Genomic DNA, 18,426 nt, shown 5'->3' with positions numbered 1-18,426 from the left:
AAAAAAAAAAAAAAAATGAGAATTTAGTCTATGTTAAGCCTCTTAAAATTTACCAATTGATGGCATTGGGAAACATCTGTTAGGTGCCTCGGAGTCCTGACCTACCCAACGCGGCACAGGCACAGAAAGAAGAGCAACTTAAAATTGATGAAGCAGAACCCCTGAATGATGAGGAGCTGGAGGAGAAGGAAAAGCTTCTTACCCAGGTACAGCCTTGGAGTGGCACAGTCATGTTGTAAAGTGCTGTTGTAGGTGTGTGGAGACCACACAGTTCAACTCTCTGCCCCCCCAGAGTTAGTGTGACCCAGCACTGGAGTGCTTCCCTGGTGTATGCAGTGCTCTAGGTGCGCTCTCCAGCACTGAAGAAGTAGGAGGCTGATTCAGCATGGGGAAGGAAGCTTGAACACAGGCTGCTTGTGATTTTCATTCCCAGTTGAGCTTAGAGACACCTAATCAGTAGAGTTGCCATTGTTTAGAACTTACCTTCAGTAGTGCCAGCCTTCTGTGAGTTCCATACTTGTGAGTTATCTCAGTTACAGTTTTCTGTTTGGTACTTAATTGAAAACACTTTTAGAATGTTGTGTACTCACTGTCCTTGGTACTGTGTTACATAAGGATATTTTACACTGACTCTACATCATCGGGTTGAACACGTTCTTCCCCATACACCTCCCCTCCTCCCCTTCTTTTCTCCACTCTTGTTAGTTCTCTCTGTTCCTTTCTCCTTCTTCATTCATGTTGTATATACATACACGAGTCATTTTAAGTGTCTATAAAATCTAGATGCAACAAATGGGAGAATACATAGAGTTCGTCTTGGTGTTGGCTTCATTCACTTAATAAGATTATCTCCAGTTGCATCCATATTTCTGTAAACAGTGTAATTATTGCTTATGGCTGAAAAAATTGCCACACACTACTTGTTCTACATTTTCATTATCCATTCCTCTGTAGTTGGCCCTATAATTAGCTCTTGAGAATGATTGCTGAATAAACATTGGTGTACAAGTATCTCAGATATATTGACTTAGAGTCTTGGGTAAATGCCATACAGGGGGCTGGAGAGATGGCTCAGAGGTTACATTTGTCCTTGCAGAGGACCAGGGTTTCAGTCAAAGCCCCCACATGGTAGGCAGCTCACAAACGTCAATTCTAGTTCCAGAACACACATGATATAGACATATATTTGTACAAATACACTTATACTTATAAAATTAAATTAATAAGTCTTTTTTAAAAAGCCTGCTATATATTGGCTTCTATAGTGGTAGGACTAATTAAATTCCCATCAGCAGCATATGATGATTTCTTATTTGTTCACATCTTTGGTAATATTTGATATTTTCTTTGTGTTTGCCATTCTAATGTGAGATAACATTACAATGTCATTTTAATTTGTATTTCTCTGGTGGCTAGCACAGTTGGGTAGTTTATATATGTTCATTATTCATTTGTATTGGTATATATATACATATGTTCATTAGTCATTTATATTTTATTTTCTGTAAGTAGTTTATCTCCTTAGCTCATTACTGAGTTCTTTGTATTTTGGGGTTTAATTTTTTTTAAGTTCTTTGTATATTCTAGATATTAATCCTCTGTCAGATGTATTCTGCTTAATATTTTGTTTTAATTCTTTAGGGTTCAAACCTTTGAGAATCTGGTCTTATATTTTTGGTTGTGAACCTAGCCTTTAATGGCTGAGCCATCTCTCCAACCTGAGAATCTGGTCTTTGATGGTTGTGGTACTAAGAATTTAGTCTGCCTGGGTGGTGGTGGTGCACACCTTTAACCCCAGCAGAGGCAGGCGGCTCTCTGAGTTCAAGGCCAGCCTGTTCTACAGAGTGCATTCCAGGACAGCCAGAGCTGTTACACAGAGAAACACTGTCTCAAAATAACCAAAAAGGGGAAAAAATTTATTATTTCACACACACACACACACACACACACACACACACACACACACACACACACCATTGGCAACTCTTGCCTCCAACATCTCTCTCTAGTCCTTTCCACCACTGTCAAACCCCACCCCAGTCCCATTGTTGTGACCCACTCATCTGTCTGTGTGAGTTTGGGTGTGGAACTATCCATTGGAACATGGTAGTCTCACCAGTGCCTGCACAACTCAACACATGCGCTCCATAAATAGTCTTCCATTGATGGGTAGAGTCTCTTGAGTTCCTCCATCCTTTGCTTAATACCAACAGGTCCAGTTTTGTGCAGGCTTATTGCAAACAACTGCAGCTGCTGCTAGTTCCTGATTGTAATGACTCTCTTATGCCCAGAAGGTAGCATTTCATAGCTCTCCTCCTTGTAATCTGGCTTTTACATCCTTTCTGGCACTGTGCAGGCAAGCCAGCAGGGAGGAAGCTTCCAGTTGATTGTCAGCTTGAGTCCTCTATGTCTTACAGCCAAAATGTGTGCTGTCTTCAGCAATAGGTTCTCATCTAGTTCTGGTAGGCAACCAGGAACAATGGCAATAGCCTGTGTTGTTTTGGGGTTTTTGAGCCTTCCTGACCAACAACTTACAGATATCACACATCTGGCAGTGGGGGTTTCGTTTGATCTCTGACTTCTGGGGTCAGCGTTAATCCACCCATGTAGAATAACTTTTTGTAGATGCTTAAACAACAACAAAAAACCAAATACAGTTAATGTATTCTTGTGTTCACGTGTGTGGACAACTTGAGGGAGTCAGTTCTTTTTACCATGTAGTTCTGGAGATTGAATTCAAGTCATCAGGCTCGCCTTCAGGGACCTTTGCATGTGGTGCTGTCTCACGGGCTCTTTTTAAATAGTTTGATAGGGTGTAGCATGTAGAGTAGTAGGTTCCATATGACTTTGTACATCTTTGCTTTTGGTTACCCACTCCCTTTTGTTTCTCCTGCTCCTCTTTTCTCATTTAATCCTTACCCCAGTGCACCCCCCCCCCCCACTTGACTTCACATGTTCTTTTTTTTTTTTTTTTTTAGATTTATTAATTTATTATGTACACAGAAGAGGGCACCAGATCTCATTACAGATGGTTGTGAGCCACCATGTGGGTGCTGGGAATTGAAGTCAGGACCTGGAAGAGCAGTCGGTGCTCTTAATCTCTGAGCCATGTTCTTTTAAGCTTTGTTTTTCTTGCATTTTCCTACTTGGTCATTTTTACTATCAGTTATTTACTTTTCCTCCCCAAATCCTAATAGTATTTCAAAGCTAGAAAAGGTGTCATTCAACCTTTTCATGTGGCATTCCTTACAGTTTCCATTCAGAGTTAGTTGCTCAGATTTCTGAGAAATATATAGCATACTGGTAAAAGTATGTACATGGAAAGTTAACTGCTCCAAACTCTTAGTTAAGATAAAGTTATTTTTTTCTGTCATACTAAATGTATTTGTAAGTATAGTAGCATTATTTTCTAAATTTATGTCCTGTGATTAAACATTTTGCTTATTGCTGTTTAGGGGTTTACTAATTGGAATAAGAGAGATTTTAACCAGTTTATCAAAGCCAATGAGAAGTGGGGTCGTGATGATATTGAAAATATAGCCAGAGAAGTAGAAGGGAAGACTCCAGAAGAAGTCATTGAATACTCAGGTAATTATCACTCTCTGAAAGTTGAGTAGAGGGTTTTAGTAGCTTCCTGTTTTCCTTTTTATAATTTTCCCTTTCCTTCATTTACTCTCATTTATGTGCTTACAGCTGTGTTCTGGGAAAGATGTAATGAGCTCCAGGACATTGAGAAGATTATGGCTCAGATTGAAAGGGGAGAGGCAAGAATTCAGAGAAGAATAAGTATCAAGAAAGCACTGGATACAAAGGTACTTTGTATATTCATAAGTACAGTAGCTAGTATAAGTCCAGTCTGTGGATACAATGAGGTAACCGTGGTAAAGAAAAACAAATTGCTGTTTAAATTTTAAATTTCTACCATAACTTTTATTAAAATAGTTTACCCAAATATTACATTGATAACTTAGTTTAAAGGTGCTGGACTCGCTTCTGCCTAAGTATTGTCAGAAAGCTTAGACCTCATTTCTCTCAGTAACAATAATGGGAAAGTACTGTAGGACAGAGGGCAGAAGAGGGCCTAGATGGAAGAACATTTATGGTTAATTATAGTAAGGCTGAAGTAAGTTTGAAGTGTGGATTCCATAGGACTTGTGTTTTATATAACATATATATATATATATAATATAACTTTCATAGATTGGACGGTACAAAGCACCCTTTCATCAGCTAAGAATATCATATGGTACTAACAAAGGAAAAAACTACACTGAAGAAGAGGATCGATTTCTCATCTGTATGCTGCACAAGCTTGGATTTGACAAGGAAAATGTTTATGATGAGTTACGACAATGCATTCGCAACTCCCCTCAGTTCAGATTTGACTGGTTTCTCAAGTCCAGAACTGCAATGGTAAGTGTCCAAGGTTTTCTGTGTAGTGCAGCTGAGTGCAGAACAAGTACATTCAGTATTTAACTCTTTAAAAACATCCTTGAAGTGGATTTTTACTTAGTTTCAGAAATTAAATAATTTCTACTTTTCTCAGCCACAGTTTGAAAATGTAGAGGTAATTTGAAAAGCTGCTGTCTCCTTTAATGTATGTTTTACCATTGCTTTATACTATAGGACTAGTTTTTGCTATTAGCTTTAATCAGGTTCTAAGTGAGGAGAAATTCTACTATCAGGTTCACCTCCTGAACATGACGACTTTTAGGTTTGCATCTATCTGTCTATCGGGATGCTGAATCTGGGTTCTTTTAAAATAGCTGATTGGCATAGAACAGTGTTCTTTATGTTGATTGGTTGAAATATTAAGGCAATTCCATGTAGTTAAAAGGGAGGTTTATTTTGTGGAGTATCTTACAAGTGAAGGGATAGGTTACAGGGTCTGGGAAAGGTGAAGCTCAGTCCAGTGGTGTTCTCTGGAGAACTCTGTCTGCTCAGTCTACCTCCAGGGTCCAGGAACCAAAAGCCAGCCTATCCGCATCTTGGGTCATCAGGGGTCCTGTCTCACCTCCGCCTTGTAGGCGTGACAGTTACTGAAGCCTCACTGGGGCAGTACTTCCAGGTCAAAGCTGGAACGGCTATCCACTACATCTCCCCCTTTTGTCTAAATAAGAAGGTTCTAACCTAATACAAGACGACATACAATAGGAAAGATTATCAAATATTGTCCAGGGGAATAAGGGATAATGACCTAGACAAGATGGGACTACAACCAACGCGAACAATGTCAAACAAGAGACACATACTAAAATCCAGAGAAGTCTGGAGCATAGGTAAATGGCATATTACAGAGATCATTCCAAAAGGTGTCCTATCCTGAAGAACCTGAATCTAATACTTAATATGTTCTAGCTAAGACAGAGGATTGTAACTGTAACTGTTAAGTCTTCAATCCCATCAAAGACATGAGAAGGAAGATAATGGTACCTGAGAAATGGAAGAAGGATGCAAGCAACTTTTGGGAATCTTGCAAGAGTAGACAGAGACAGTTGGCAGTCTGGACATTCACTTAATGTTTCTCAGCATTGTTGGTGTATTCAGATTGGCTACAGGCTTAGACTATCTGACAGACCATTTTCAGAAGCAGGAATTCTGTCTTGGCAGAGTTCAGTATTCACTTTCCTTGTGTCCCGTTTGTCTAGAAAGGACAGAATTCGTAGTCTAGGCAAGGGCAGTGCTTTGCCCAGTAGGCCATTTTGTGCCAAGAAGACAAACTTCCAAATGCAAATGCCTTAGAAGCCCAACATTCTCTCAGGATCAAATTGGTGCTGCCAGGAGCAATTGTGTCTCACGTCAACAGAGTTCTAAGTTACTTAAATGCCATATTCTCTAGGTCTATGAAGTGTTTGAGGATTACCTGTCCGTCTGACCTATGTATCTGTAAATCTGGATAACCTAACTAACATAACTATAGAGATGGCAAGCATAGGTGACTATAAATCTGTAAGTCTTACCTACCTAAATAACCTGAGGACTAAGGCTTCATGTAAACAAGGTAAACTGTCTGTAAGCAAATGTACGGTAAAAGGACAATTATCTCAAAATTGTGACAATACACAAAAAATATCTTTAACAGAAGTAGGAATGTATAGTGCAATATGCAATATGACAATAATTCTGAATATATATCATCAATATATCAAATATCCTAAACAGAGGTAGAACATAGATACAGTATGACAGATATAAATTTACATTTGTATCAATATACAAATATTTCAGATAAGAGTAGAAATTTATATGTACATTACAGCAAATATAGCTCTGTATTTGTATCAATACACAAATTATCTTAAACAGAAATGTAAAAATAGTTTACGTTTATATCAACATATAAGAATCCATAACAGTGCAAATTATCTAAGGCTATTATTTTACTAAATTTGTTTACTAGTATATACAATAATCTACCATAATATCTTATACCTATCCATCTCACTTTTTCTTTTCTTTCTTTCTTTTTTTTTCATTTTTTGTTTTGGTTTGTTTTAAATTCTGTATGTTAACCTTTAAATATAAGTAGTCCAGAGTTCCTCGGCATAGTTATGGCATGTGTTAGATGTTCATTTTCACTGTGTTAATACCTAAATGATCAGTGGAGGAATGATTTGTGAAGACTATACACTAGTATGAAGCTTTCCTGTTTATCTGTTTGTTTATTGGCATACTACCACTGAGCTGGTCTCCAACCATATGTTAGTGCAGCTTTAAAGAGTGAAGTAAAAACATTAAATATTTGCTTTTTGTATTCTTATAGAATAGTCTGTGAGTAAAAATTAACTTCCTTTTGCTTTCTTTTATTAGTCTATTGGGAATATATGGATGACATTTGTAACATTTTAAAACATACCTTTCTTTAGATACTGAAGTCCTGACAATATGTAGTTGGAATTAACAAGTTTACCGTGTATATTTATAATGCAGGAGCTCCAGAGGAGGTGTAATACCTTAATTACTTTGATCGAAAGAGAAAATATGGAACTAGAAGAAAAGGAGAAGGCAGAGAAAAAGAAAAGAGGACCAAAGCCTTCAGTGAGTGTTCACTAATATCTAAAATATATAGATTATCTGAGTGCAGTTTGTGTGTGTGTGTGTGTGTGTGTGTGTGTGTGTGTGTTTGTACATTGTGAGGCAGAGGTTGACAATCAGATGCCACCTTATTTTTTGAGACAAGGGTCTCACTGAATTTAGAGCTTGCCATTTTGGCTAGGCGGGCTGTCCTGTCCACCTCTTCTCCCTTACCCCATACCCCTCACTGATGGGGTTGTCTGGGTTTTACTGGTGTTTTTGGCTCAGAACTCAGGTCTACGTGCTTTCTTGACAAGCAGTTTACCCACTAGCCTTGTCTTCAGAAACCCCACCACTACCTTCCTTTAAATATTTGAACACTGCTGGCATTTCTTGTGTTAGGTTTTGTCTTTTTTTTTTTTTTTCTTTGTAAATAAGACATTTGAGTCACCAGAGACTATAAACTGAGTTTGTTGCACTCCATATGGAAAAGCATGTCTTCTGATTGCCAAGAGTGCACACTTTTTTTATTCTTGAAACTGGAGGAGACTGAGGGATATTAGGAAAACAAGAGCTTTGGTTGTCTTCTAAGCTGATTCACTGTCTTAGTAATGTGTTAGCAACTTGAGTGCATTTCAGGAAGAAGCAGGCATCTTGTTACTAATAATGGTAAAATGTTTGGAGATGTGATAGTGGTTTTGAAAGATCATTGTGTAGCTCTGGAGAAAAGTCTTACACTGTCCTGTCCTATGTTAGTTACTACTAATGTGCTACATGAGTGAGACTATAATAGTTCATGTTCATATTATTTTAATCTTGTCATGAGAACTAATTGTTGTGTTTGTTTATAGACACAGAAACGTAAAATGGATGGTGCCCCCGATGGTCGAGGAAGAAAAAAGAAGCTGAAACTATGAACACATATTTGTCTTATAATCACTAAACTAGTAGTTCTTTAATTTACGGGTCTTCATAAGATGTGCTGTACAGTGCTCAACTGTTATGTCATTCAAAGACATCAGCTCCATCTGCTTACTGAGCTAGAAACATAGGATGTAGTTTCACTTTTTTAAATGCAACAGCTGTGCTGAAATTTTTTTTATCATTAACACTTGAAGTAATAAAACAGGCTTCATTTATTAATAAATGTTTCATTTGATTTATTTTTCTATTAGTTTCATTTGTAAGAATTGTGGCTTTTTATTGGCTACGACTTTAACACTTGTATGGCTTAAAAACTAAGCAAACAAGTAAAAAAAAAATTACAAAGAACATTTGTCCCTTCATCTCCATTTAGTTGTGTAATTCACATTCTTTGCCTCTAATGATTTTTTTTTTTTTTTTTGTAGTACTATTGAGTCTCATCTGGAAAGATTGTGTAAATTGCATTCTTGCTTATTATAGATGGGGGAAGGCAAGACAAGTTAAAATGATTTCTATGCATATTTCTATTTCACTTTCTGTTCCTATGGTTCTGAGGTGAATGTGCCCTGGTCTGTTGGATGAATGACCTTTTTAGTTGTATAGCCAAAGACATTTAGTATTTTCTGGTTCTTGAAGGTGGTGTATTATTTTGTAGCAGGATTTTTTTTTAAAGTATTTGGTAAATATTTTGACAAATGGCCTGCAGCAGCCACAACTTAGATAATGTCAGAAGTAAGGTGATTTTTTTTTCTTTTAAATTTGAATGACCCAGCCAAAAATGAGGTGTGAATCTGTCATGTTGTTACAATACTAATAGAATGTACCCTCTCAGTTTATAGTATTTTTGAGTTTTTAGAGTAAATGAAAATTTTATTTTATTATATTTTAAAATAACTTCTAAGTCTTAGTAGCAAGATGGAGTGTAATTCCAGTTTTTATTTTCTATGGAATAGACTTGCTAACTGGAGACCCTGAAGCAGGAATACCCAGAGGCCTTTATGTGCTACACATCATTTGTATAAAGTTTTATATGTGCAAATTGGGTACATAAGCAGTTCTCCATTTTTCTAAGGGAATGCAATAAATGTAGCATCGTGAATAAATATAACTTTTATAATCCTTAAAGTGGTCTTTTCTTTCCATCTTTTGAATTTTTTTCCTTATTTATTTAACTTCAACCTTTTCCCCTTAAGAGAGAGTTTTTCGTAGACCTCTTCCTCTGAGACGGAGTTCCCTCTGCGCACGAGTCACTGAAGTCTGCTGCCGGCACTGTGACTGCCTGGTTTTCTCCGATGTGGGCCGGCTGGTGTGCCACGCGTTTGGTCTGTGGACTGTAGAGCAGCTTGAGTTCTTTTCCCCCCACAGCTGGTCAATACTGACATTAGGTGTGCCTCGTTTTGGGAGAAAGAATTGGAAACAGTTTTAAGGTTGAAGAAAACTATAACGGTCGTAAAAGTGAGGTTTTGAAGATGGAGAGAAACTGGCAGTAGTACTCTGCAGTGGAAGGATGCTGAACCGAGTGTGAGGTGTCTGTTGAGACCTGGAGGTTTGAATACAGAAGAAATACAAAGGGAAATCAAGTTAAAAAGATTGTGGAAGATACTAGCCAAATTTAGCGTTAGTGATTTAGTCAGTTGTTTTAGGGGGTTCTAGGGCCCATTTAGATAGCACTTCACACTTCTCTGGAAGGAAGGGAGGGACAGAGGGAGGGAAATCTACTCCTGAACCACCCCGTGTTAAAAAGAGCTGGTGAAGATTGAAGATAGAACAGGAAGCCACACCGCAGCCTGGTACAGTGGTGGCGGTGCCTGAAGCAAAACCAGAGCCCCAGCAGTGGGAAGAACATATGTGTAATGACATAAAAATGATCATGTGAACATTTGTATGGCTATCCTTTTACTTGACAGGACTTCATAATAGATTTTAACTTTGCAAAGTTCAATGGCTGTCATAGTGCACACCTGTAATCTCAGACCTCAGAAATCTGGTGAATTTGAGGCCAACGTGGGCTATAGAGACCTTGCTCCAAAAACAACGAAGTTATCAATTTGTTAGTGTATTTTAAATAACTTCTTTCAAATAGAATCCAATGCATAGTTTTGCATTTCATGTATGTTAACTTTTTTCCATTAGAGAAAGGTTGAGCTGGAGAGATGGCTTAGTGGTTAAGAGTACTGACTGCTCTTCCAAAGGTCCTGAGTTCAATACCCAGCTACCACATGGTGGCTCACAACCATCTGTAATGAGCTCTAGTGGCCTCCTCTGGCCTGCAGCAATATATGCAGGCAGAAAATTGTATACATAATAAATCTTGAGAGAGAGAGAGAGAGAGAGAGAGAGAGAGAGAGAGAGAGAGAAGGAAATCTCTAAAGTTTTCTTTAGAGAAAAGAAATCTTCTTGTCCTCAGAGTAGTAAAGAGGTTTAGATACAATAACAGTTTGGGGAACATTTGTAATTCCCATTTCTGAGAAGCCGCTAATCCTTAATGCTTGACAGTTCACTGTTCAGTGTTTCTCTACAACAGTAAATTGTGTAAGTAGAATCAAAGTTTATAAAATCAAAAAAGCATGGTGTTCCTTGCTTCAGGAATATAGTTTACTGTGACTTTTAAAGGAAAGAGCTTGCAGAGTGAATACTGTGTGTGGATCTAAAGTACTGGTGCTTGGGCCTCCCACAGATTTGGGTAGCCAGGGCTTAGGAATGATTGGCAGTCACTGGAACTTGGCAGCTAAAGCAGGTGAGCACTACTGTCTTGATGCTTGTCTTTTCTGAAGCCACCCTTTCTGGTAAGGAGTCAGACATCACTCAGCACTACAGATTGAGTTGATAGAAGTGACACCCCAAGTCTGATATTTTGACAATCCTTTCTGGACCTATACTGACAACGCTCTTAAGACCTTCATCTGGGTGATAGTAAAGGCAGATTTGTAACTTGTGCTGAATAGGATCAGTATTGTACCAAGAGGTGTTGTGTAGAATAGAATTGGAAAAGCAATGCTTAAAGTATTTTGCAAAAGGAAAATGAACCGCTGAGCTTTAATATTTTTCAGGAGGCCTCCCAGTGTTTTCAGGGTGGTCTTGAACCTGCAGCCTCCTCTAGCTGTGACTCCAGGTGCAAACCAATGCATAAACACCTAGTTTGAAAAAAGGGAGATTATATTTTTCAGACAGTGCTTTATCATTTAATTTCTCTATGTGTATAGTTCAGGCTGGCCCGTAACTCTTATACCTACCAAGGGTTGAGATTATGGGCATGCTCCAATATACCTGGCCTTTAAATTGTTAAATGTTAGCGTTTTAAGTCATAAGAGCTGTGTTTCTTCGGGATGTGGTAACTAGGGTTGTCAATGGCAGTGCAGGAGAATGTAGAATCACTAGTGTGGTTGGCACACAGGCTCTGGCACCAATCTCCATCAGCCCTAAAAGTAAATCTGTTTGTAGTCCAGAAGTTCATGGACTACAAGGCATGTTCAAGTTGAAATGCCACCAGTTAGAAGGCTTCACTCTATCTATTGGTTAGTATTCCATTTAAATGGAGCAGATGTAACGGAACTTTAAACAATTGATTTTTCCTGCTCTTAAATTTATAAATATCAAATATATCTGTAAAGGAAGAGTGCCATTTGAGTAATTCTGGACATAACCTAGAATAACCTAGGAAGAGAGTCTTAATTACACATTTGTTTATTTAGAGAGTATGTGTATGGGAGCACACATGCCACAACCTATGTGTGGAAGGAAAAGGGCAGCTTGTTGGAATTGGCTCTTGCCTTTTAGCATGTGGGTTAGATTGCCAGGCATTGACTTGAGAAAGAGTCTTAGGAATTTTCTAGATGAGGTTCACCTGTGGGCATGTCATTAAGGAGTTTCAGGGATTGTTTTGACTGTTTCGGGAAGATCATCTCACTGACAGTGGCACCCGCTAGGCACGGTCCAGAACTGTAAGAAAGCTAGACTCTCTTAACTTGATGGAATACGATGAGCTCTTGGAAGTTCCTACCTTGACTTCTCCATAGTGATTTTAAGCTCAAATAAATCCCTTTAGCCTTAAGTTGCATTTGGTCTAAGTGTTTAATGTTTTGTATATATCTCCAATAAGAGAGTTCCCTAGTAAATGCGGAGGTTATAAACACTACATTCACAAAACCACTTACCGGCACTTTGGGAAACAGTAAAACACTAATTTCCTAGGAAGCAGTTTGTGACATTTCCAGAGATAAGGACAAATGTCTCAACACCTCATTCATTTGAGGGTAATTCCTCAACTAGAGACAGTAAAAGAGAAGGATTTTCTGAAAGTCACTGAGATGACAGGATTCAAACTAATCCTCTGTGGCTTTACTTACAGTGTCTGGTGAATTTGGGGGCACATATTTTCAGCATGAAATCCATGATAGAGTCAAAGCTGGGGTATTCCCCAATTGAGAGTTCTGCTCACATGGTAGTTTTCCCAGTACCTTTGCTAATATCTCGGGAGAGTGTGTATCTCTCTGACCTATAGAAGATTAAACAATATTAGTTAATTGGTTTTAAAAGATTTTGGGCTGGAGAGATGGCTCAGCAGATAAGAATACTGGCTACTCTTCCAGAGGACCCAGGTTCGATTCCCAGTACCCACATGGTGGCTCACAACCATCTGGAACGTCAGTCCCAGGGAATCCAAAGCTCTCTTCTGGCCTCATGGGTGCTACATTACATGCATGTGGTACACAGACTTACATGCAGAAAAAACACCCGTATACTTAAGACAAATAAAAATAAAGTATAATTTTTAAAAAATGCTTTGGACATGGGTAATGAGACAGCCACTAGAGAGCTATGATTTTCTGGTGGGATCACAACTGGGAAAGGTCTTACTTAGAAACTGTTGGCACATATTCCATGGTGGAAACCTTTTACCTTGGACTGGCAAACCTGAACTAACTTCAGCAAAACTTGGGCTGACATGCCATCTATGCAGATCACCTCACAGGAGCCTTCTTATTCTGTGTGTGTAAAGTCATGAATATAGCTCCCATGTAGGTTTGGAAATAGGTTAAGAAATGTTTAAAACAGTTTTTTTGACAGTTTCTCTGGTAACAGTCCTGGTTGTTCTGGAACTCTGTAAACCATCAGGTTGGTTTCTAACTCAAAGATCTGCCTGCTTCTGCCTCCCAAGGTGCTGGGATTAAAGGTGTGAACCACCACACCAAGCTCTCTGAAACAAATTAAAGAAGGGGATTGTGCAAGAAATACCTAAAGGTAATCATGGAGCACAAAAATGTGGTTTAAGAATAATTTGGCCTTTGATCCCTGCACTCAGATGAAAGAGGCAGGAGGATCTCTCTGAGATGGAGGCCAGCCTGATCTACAGAGTGAGTTACAGGACAGCCAAAGCTATACAGAGAAACCCTGTCTCGATAAATAAATAAACAAATAAATAAATAAACAAACAAACAAACAAACAAACAGACAGACAAATAAATAAATAAAAATAAAAATAATTTGGGGATTTTGATTTATGTGACATTATTAAAGCATGGATGGCTATAAATACTGTCAATTTAAAATTAAGAACTTACTAGGTAGTCTGGGAGCAATGCAAATCAAGTTTTCTTTCTTGTCTTTTTTGATACTCACACTTTTACCATGTTATTGTTTATAATCCTTTACATGGAAGAGTGAAAAATAGTTAACAGTTTGGTGAAGGCTTGTGGATAGACATTGAACAGTTGGCAAAAATAACTTGATTATTTGCAGATTTCAGTTAGGGAACATATCAAATAACTGAGAGGTACTTTCATCCCTGTCTATCACTGTGATAAAGACCCTGACCAAAGCACCTTTGGCCAGAAAGGTTTTATTTTAGCTCACAGCCCATCAATACAGAGAGGTCAAGGAACCTAAAACCACTAGACACATCCCCAGGCAAGGACAGAGAGGGATGCTCGTTTTCTCTACTCTTACACAGCCCAAGAACCCCAATCCAGGGAGCAGTGCTGCTCACTTTTAGGCTGTGTCTTCCCACACCAGTGAATAATGAATGAAGACAATCCCTCATTGAAACTCCCTTCCCAGGTTCCACATCCCATCAAGTTGATAACTAAACTTAACCATCGCAGTCACAATATCTAATATCAGCCTCTGGCCTTAGAAGGGCCAGGGGGAAGGGGAGGGGTGAAGATGGAACTGTTCTGCATTACTAAAACTTAGAGGGGCTGGAGAGCTGGCTCAGCAGCTAAGAACACAGGCTGCTCTTCCAGGAGACCTGGGTTCCATTCCCAGCAACCACATGGCTGCTCACACTCATCTTCAACTCCAGTCCCAGGCATCCAATGCCCTTTTCTGGCACCAAGCCTGTGTGCGGTGCACATTCAATCAAAACACCCAAACGTAAAACATTAAATTAAAGCAGATCTGACAACTAAATAAAGGGTGAGATTTTGGACTGGATTAGCTGTGGTTGGACCATTGGTGAGCTTAATCTGTGGAGTAGATTATAGAAAGGTGTCAAGTTTGTGTCCTGGTTTGATGTCTGTGCTGTAGTTGTGTGAGGGAATATATCTGTAGGAATCACATTTTGAGCTTTTAGAGCAGTGGTTCTCAATTTATTGGCAACTTCCCCCCAATGGCTGAAAAACCCTGTGGAACCTGTTGCATCTCTGTCTGTTGGAGGTTGTCTCAAAACTTTTTGAGAGGCATCAAATAAATGATGGCATTAACAGAAGATCTATGGCTGTGGTGAAACTCAGCAAGGCAGGGGAGGCAGAGAAAGAGGCCTTTGTACCCTAGGCACTTGGGTCACTGCTTCATTTCGTCCGTTAGTCAAACTCATGTGGGCTCAGTGTCTTCAACTGCAAATGCAGATGTTTACAGCTGCCTTCAGGGCCACTGTGAGGACTGGAAATCATAGCAACCACGGCAGCACAATGTCTGGCGACTACTGGGCATGGAGTGAGTGGAGAGTGAGAATTACAATCATGCACTTTTTTTCCTTTATTCTTCTCTCATATATTATGGTCTGTCTGAAGTTTCCTCCTTCCTCCTCTCCTCCCAGTCCCTTCCTCCAACTTCCCTTCTCCTACAGATCCACTCCTCCTTTCCCTTCAGAAAAGGGCAGACCTCCCAAGGATCTCAACCAAACATGGTGTATCAAGATGCAGAGATTTACAGCCAAGCACCAGGCCGATCTTTGGGAGTCCAGTCGAAGAGAGAGTGGAGAGATTATATGAGCAAGGAGAGTAAAGATCATAATGGGAAAATATACAGAGACAACTGAACCAAGCTCATGGGAACTCACAAACTATAGACCAACAGCTGTGGAGCCTGCATGGGACCAGACTGGGCCCTCTGCATACAGGAGACATTTATGTAGTTTGGTCTGTTTGAGGGACCCCTGGCAGTGGGATCAAGGATCCATCCCTGGTGCATGAGCTGCCCTTTTGGAGCCCATTACCTGTGGTCAGATGCCTTGCTTAGCCTTGATGCAGTGGGGAGGGGCTTGGACCTGCCTCAACTGAATGTACCAGGCTTTGCTGACTCCCCATGGGAGGCCTTATTTTTCCAGAGGAGGGGATGGAGGGTGTCTTTTGTGGGGTAGGGGAAGCTGGGGAGGAGCAGGAGGAGGGATGATGATAAGGGGAATCTGTGGTTGGTATGTAAAACGATAAAATTTCTTAAAAAAAGAAAAATATTTTAGGATAGGAATGAAAACAAGAAAAAAAAAAAAGAGTCAGAGAATCCCCCACTCACACTATTAGGAGTCCCATAAGAACATCAAGATACACAACCATAGCATATATGCAGAGGACTAGTTCAGACCCATACAGGGTCCATGATTGTGGGTCCAGTTTCTGTGAGTGCCTATGAGCCCGCTTAGCTGACTCTGTGGGCCATTTTCTGGTGCCCTTGACTGCTCAGGCTCTTGCAACCCTTGCTCTGTTTCTAAGGAATCCCCAGCTCTGCCTAGTGTTTGACTGTGGGTCTCTGCGCCAACTAGCTACTCGATGAAGCCTCTCTAATGACGACAGTCATGCATTTTAAATACATATGCAAAATGAATATTACCTCTTGAGCAGATGGCTAGGTCTATAGAGTACCTGATCTGAGTCATTCTTGTTTAGACACACGAATCACTACCCCAAGAACCGTCAGTTCTAGTCTATCCCAGCCCCAAAATGGCAGTACTTTGGGATTTACCAAAAGGAACTTAAATGTCTCCTCTAAATTATAAGCCAAAGAATCCAGTGAACCAAAATTGGTTCTATTCAGTTCTTTACTTTGTAGACATATTTAGAACGAGAAATGAACCTCTCTGAACATTAAAGAAAGAAAGGTAGACGGGTGAGATGGTTCTGTGGATAAAAGTGATTGATGTGCAAGCCTGGTGCCTGAATGTGATCCCTGAATCTCACATAGGTGGAGGGGTAGAGCTGACTCCAGCAAGTTGTCCCCGACCTCCATGTGTGTGCTGTGTCTCCTGTGTCTCCGCCACAGTGTTGTGAAATATTAGTTTAAGATGTGTTACATTTGTTCATGCTATGGATCGTTTGTTTGAATGATACAAAGATGTATTGCATTCTTTCATGTTGTGTTTGTTTAACTCTGTGAAGCTGTGTTATTGTGCCTGTCTAAAACACCTGATGGTTTAATAAAAAGTTGAACAGCTAATAATAGCAAGGCAGAAGAAAGGATAGGCAGGGCTGGCAGGCAGAGAGAATAAAGAGGAGGAGAGATCTGGGAGGAGGAGATCAAGGAGTGAGAGAAGAAGAGGCCAGCCACCCAGCTACACAGCCAGCCATGGAGAAAGAAGAAAGTTATACAGAAATAGAGGAAGATAAAAGCCCAGAGGCAAAAGATAGATGGGATAACTTAAGAAAAGCTGACTAGAAATAAGCCAAGCTAAGGCCAGGCATTTATAAGTAATAGTAAGTTTCCATGTGCATTTATTTGGGAGCTGGGTGGTGGTCTCCCCAAAGAGCAAATGATCAAAGAGACAAAGAGTAAAAACAGCAAAATAACAAAGATCTTGCATGTGTGTGCACATTCTCTCTCTCTCTCTCTCTCTCTCTCTCTCTCTCTCTCTCTCTCTCTCTCTCTCTCACTCACACACACACACACACACATACACACACACACACACAATTTTGTTTAAAACAATAGATGAACTAGTCAGAGTCATTATTGCTGTTTCACATATCATCTCCCTGTGATGTATGTATGAGTGTTATGATGTCGGTTTTACAAGTCTAAGCAAAATGACAGTGCTTATCTTCCTCAATAATTTTGGGGATGTAATGATATTATGCTCACATTTTCATTGGTATTGGTGCATTTCGCTGTCCTTATATCTGGTCAGTTACTGTAGACATCTAGATTGTTATTAGATTCTATTTGTTTAGAGGGCTCTTGCATCTACATTGAAGTATTGTCATGGTTTATAGACATGTAGGCTGCTGGCCCTGAGGTGTGCTGGCTGACTGGCTGACTCCCAGGAGACTAAAAGATTCCAGCAGAAATGAGGAAATGCAATCATCTGTGTACTGGTTTTACTTTTATGATAAGCACCCAACAGGCTTTCAGGAGGATGTGGGATCCAGAGTCATCCAGCCTGGCTGCCAGCTAGACTTTCCTTGTCTGTGTCAGGAAACACAAAGGTGAGTGGGACATGAGAACAGTTACTGGAAGTCAAGGAAAATGCTGGAGTCAAGAGGCGAAAATTCTCCTCTTCAGAGGCCTATGACTTATGCAGCCATTATGCAGTTCTTACACACACACACACACACACACACACACACACACACACACACACACACGTACTGTTCCTTAGAGAGAGCCTTTTAAGACAGGGTCTCTTCTTGCCCCAGAGCTTGCTACACTGCCAGACCGTGAGCCCCAGAGATCCTCCTGTCTCTGCCTCCACAGCACAGGGTTACAGGTGTGCAGTGCCAAGCTTATGTAGTCACAGAGCACTGAACCCAGGTCCTGAGTCATTCTGCTGCCTGAGCTATTGCCTCCCCACCCCATCTTCCAAGCCTATATATTGTTGATGAGCACTGTAAGGTCTTCCTAGTATTCCGGACATTGGAAAAATTCATTTGAGTCCATGATAAGCAAGTGGCTAAAGAGTAAATCATATAGGCTGTGGTCTGAGGATGCTTTTGCAGACACGTCATTTATCCAGTAGAAAGAAGAGATAGAATCGGAACCCACCAACACAGACCTGGCTTGCTGGCTCCTGACAGACAGCGCCCACCACCAGCATGAATGGTGATGTTTTCTTCCTGCGGCTCTCTCACCTGCTGGCTGTTGCTCTGTCCTCCTTCGGTGCATGACGATGGAAGACGCTACAGAAAGGTCAGTGCCTCTTCTCCAGATGGCTACTTCCACGTAGCCAGCACTTTCCTCAGCGTGATACTCTTCATCTCTGAAGTGTAGGGCGGGCTCCAGGGAGGTACAGAGGACAAACCAAGGAAGGATGCAATGGACTCCCAGATGCACTTGCTCTCT

General features: G+C 40.1%; 1 protein-coding gene across 2 annotated transcripts in view; it reads left to right on the top strand.

The window, feature by feature from the left end:
• The window catches only part of Smarca5 (SWI/SNF related, matrix associated, actin dependent regulator of chromatin, subfamily a, member 5), a 38,602-nt gene extending 29,539 nt beyond the window's left edge, over positions 1 to 9,063 (top strand). For both annotated transcript variants that reach the window (XM_036187923.1, XM_036187922.1), the window contains exons 19-24: positions 84 to 206; positions 3,456 to 3,588; positions 3,694 to 3,812; positions 4,201 to 4,413; positions 6,931 to 7,038; positions 7,866 to 9,063. In XM_036187923.1, coding sequence (XP_036043816.1) covers positions 84 to 206; positions 3,456 to 3,588; positions 3,694 to 3,812; positions 4,201 to 4,413; positions 6,931 to 7,038; positions 7,866 to 7,931 — 762 coding nt within the window. In that variant the 3' untranslated portion in view covers positions 7,932 to 9,063. The remainder of the gene's footprint in view (positions 1 to 83; positions 207 to 3,455; positions 3,589 to 3,693; positions 3,813 to 4,200; positions 4,414 to 6,930; positions 7,039 to 7,865) is intronic.
• Positions 9,064 to 18,426: the final 9,363 nt, after the last annotated feature.

Source organism: Onychomys torridus, chromosome 5, assembly GCF_903995425.1.
Source record: "Onychomys torridus chromosome 5, mOncTor1.1, whole genome shotgun sequence".
Taxonomy (NCBI): domain Eukaryota; kingdom Metazoa; phylum Chordata; class Mammalia; order Rodentia; family Cricetidae; genus Onychomys; species Onychomys torridus.
The sequence above is the reverse complement of the archived record's forward strand: the minus strand, read 5'-3'. Positions and strand labels throughout refer to the sequence as shown.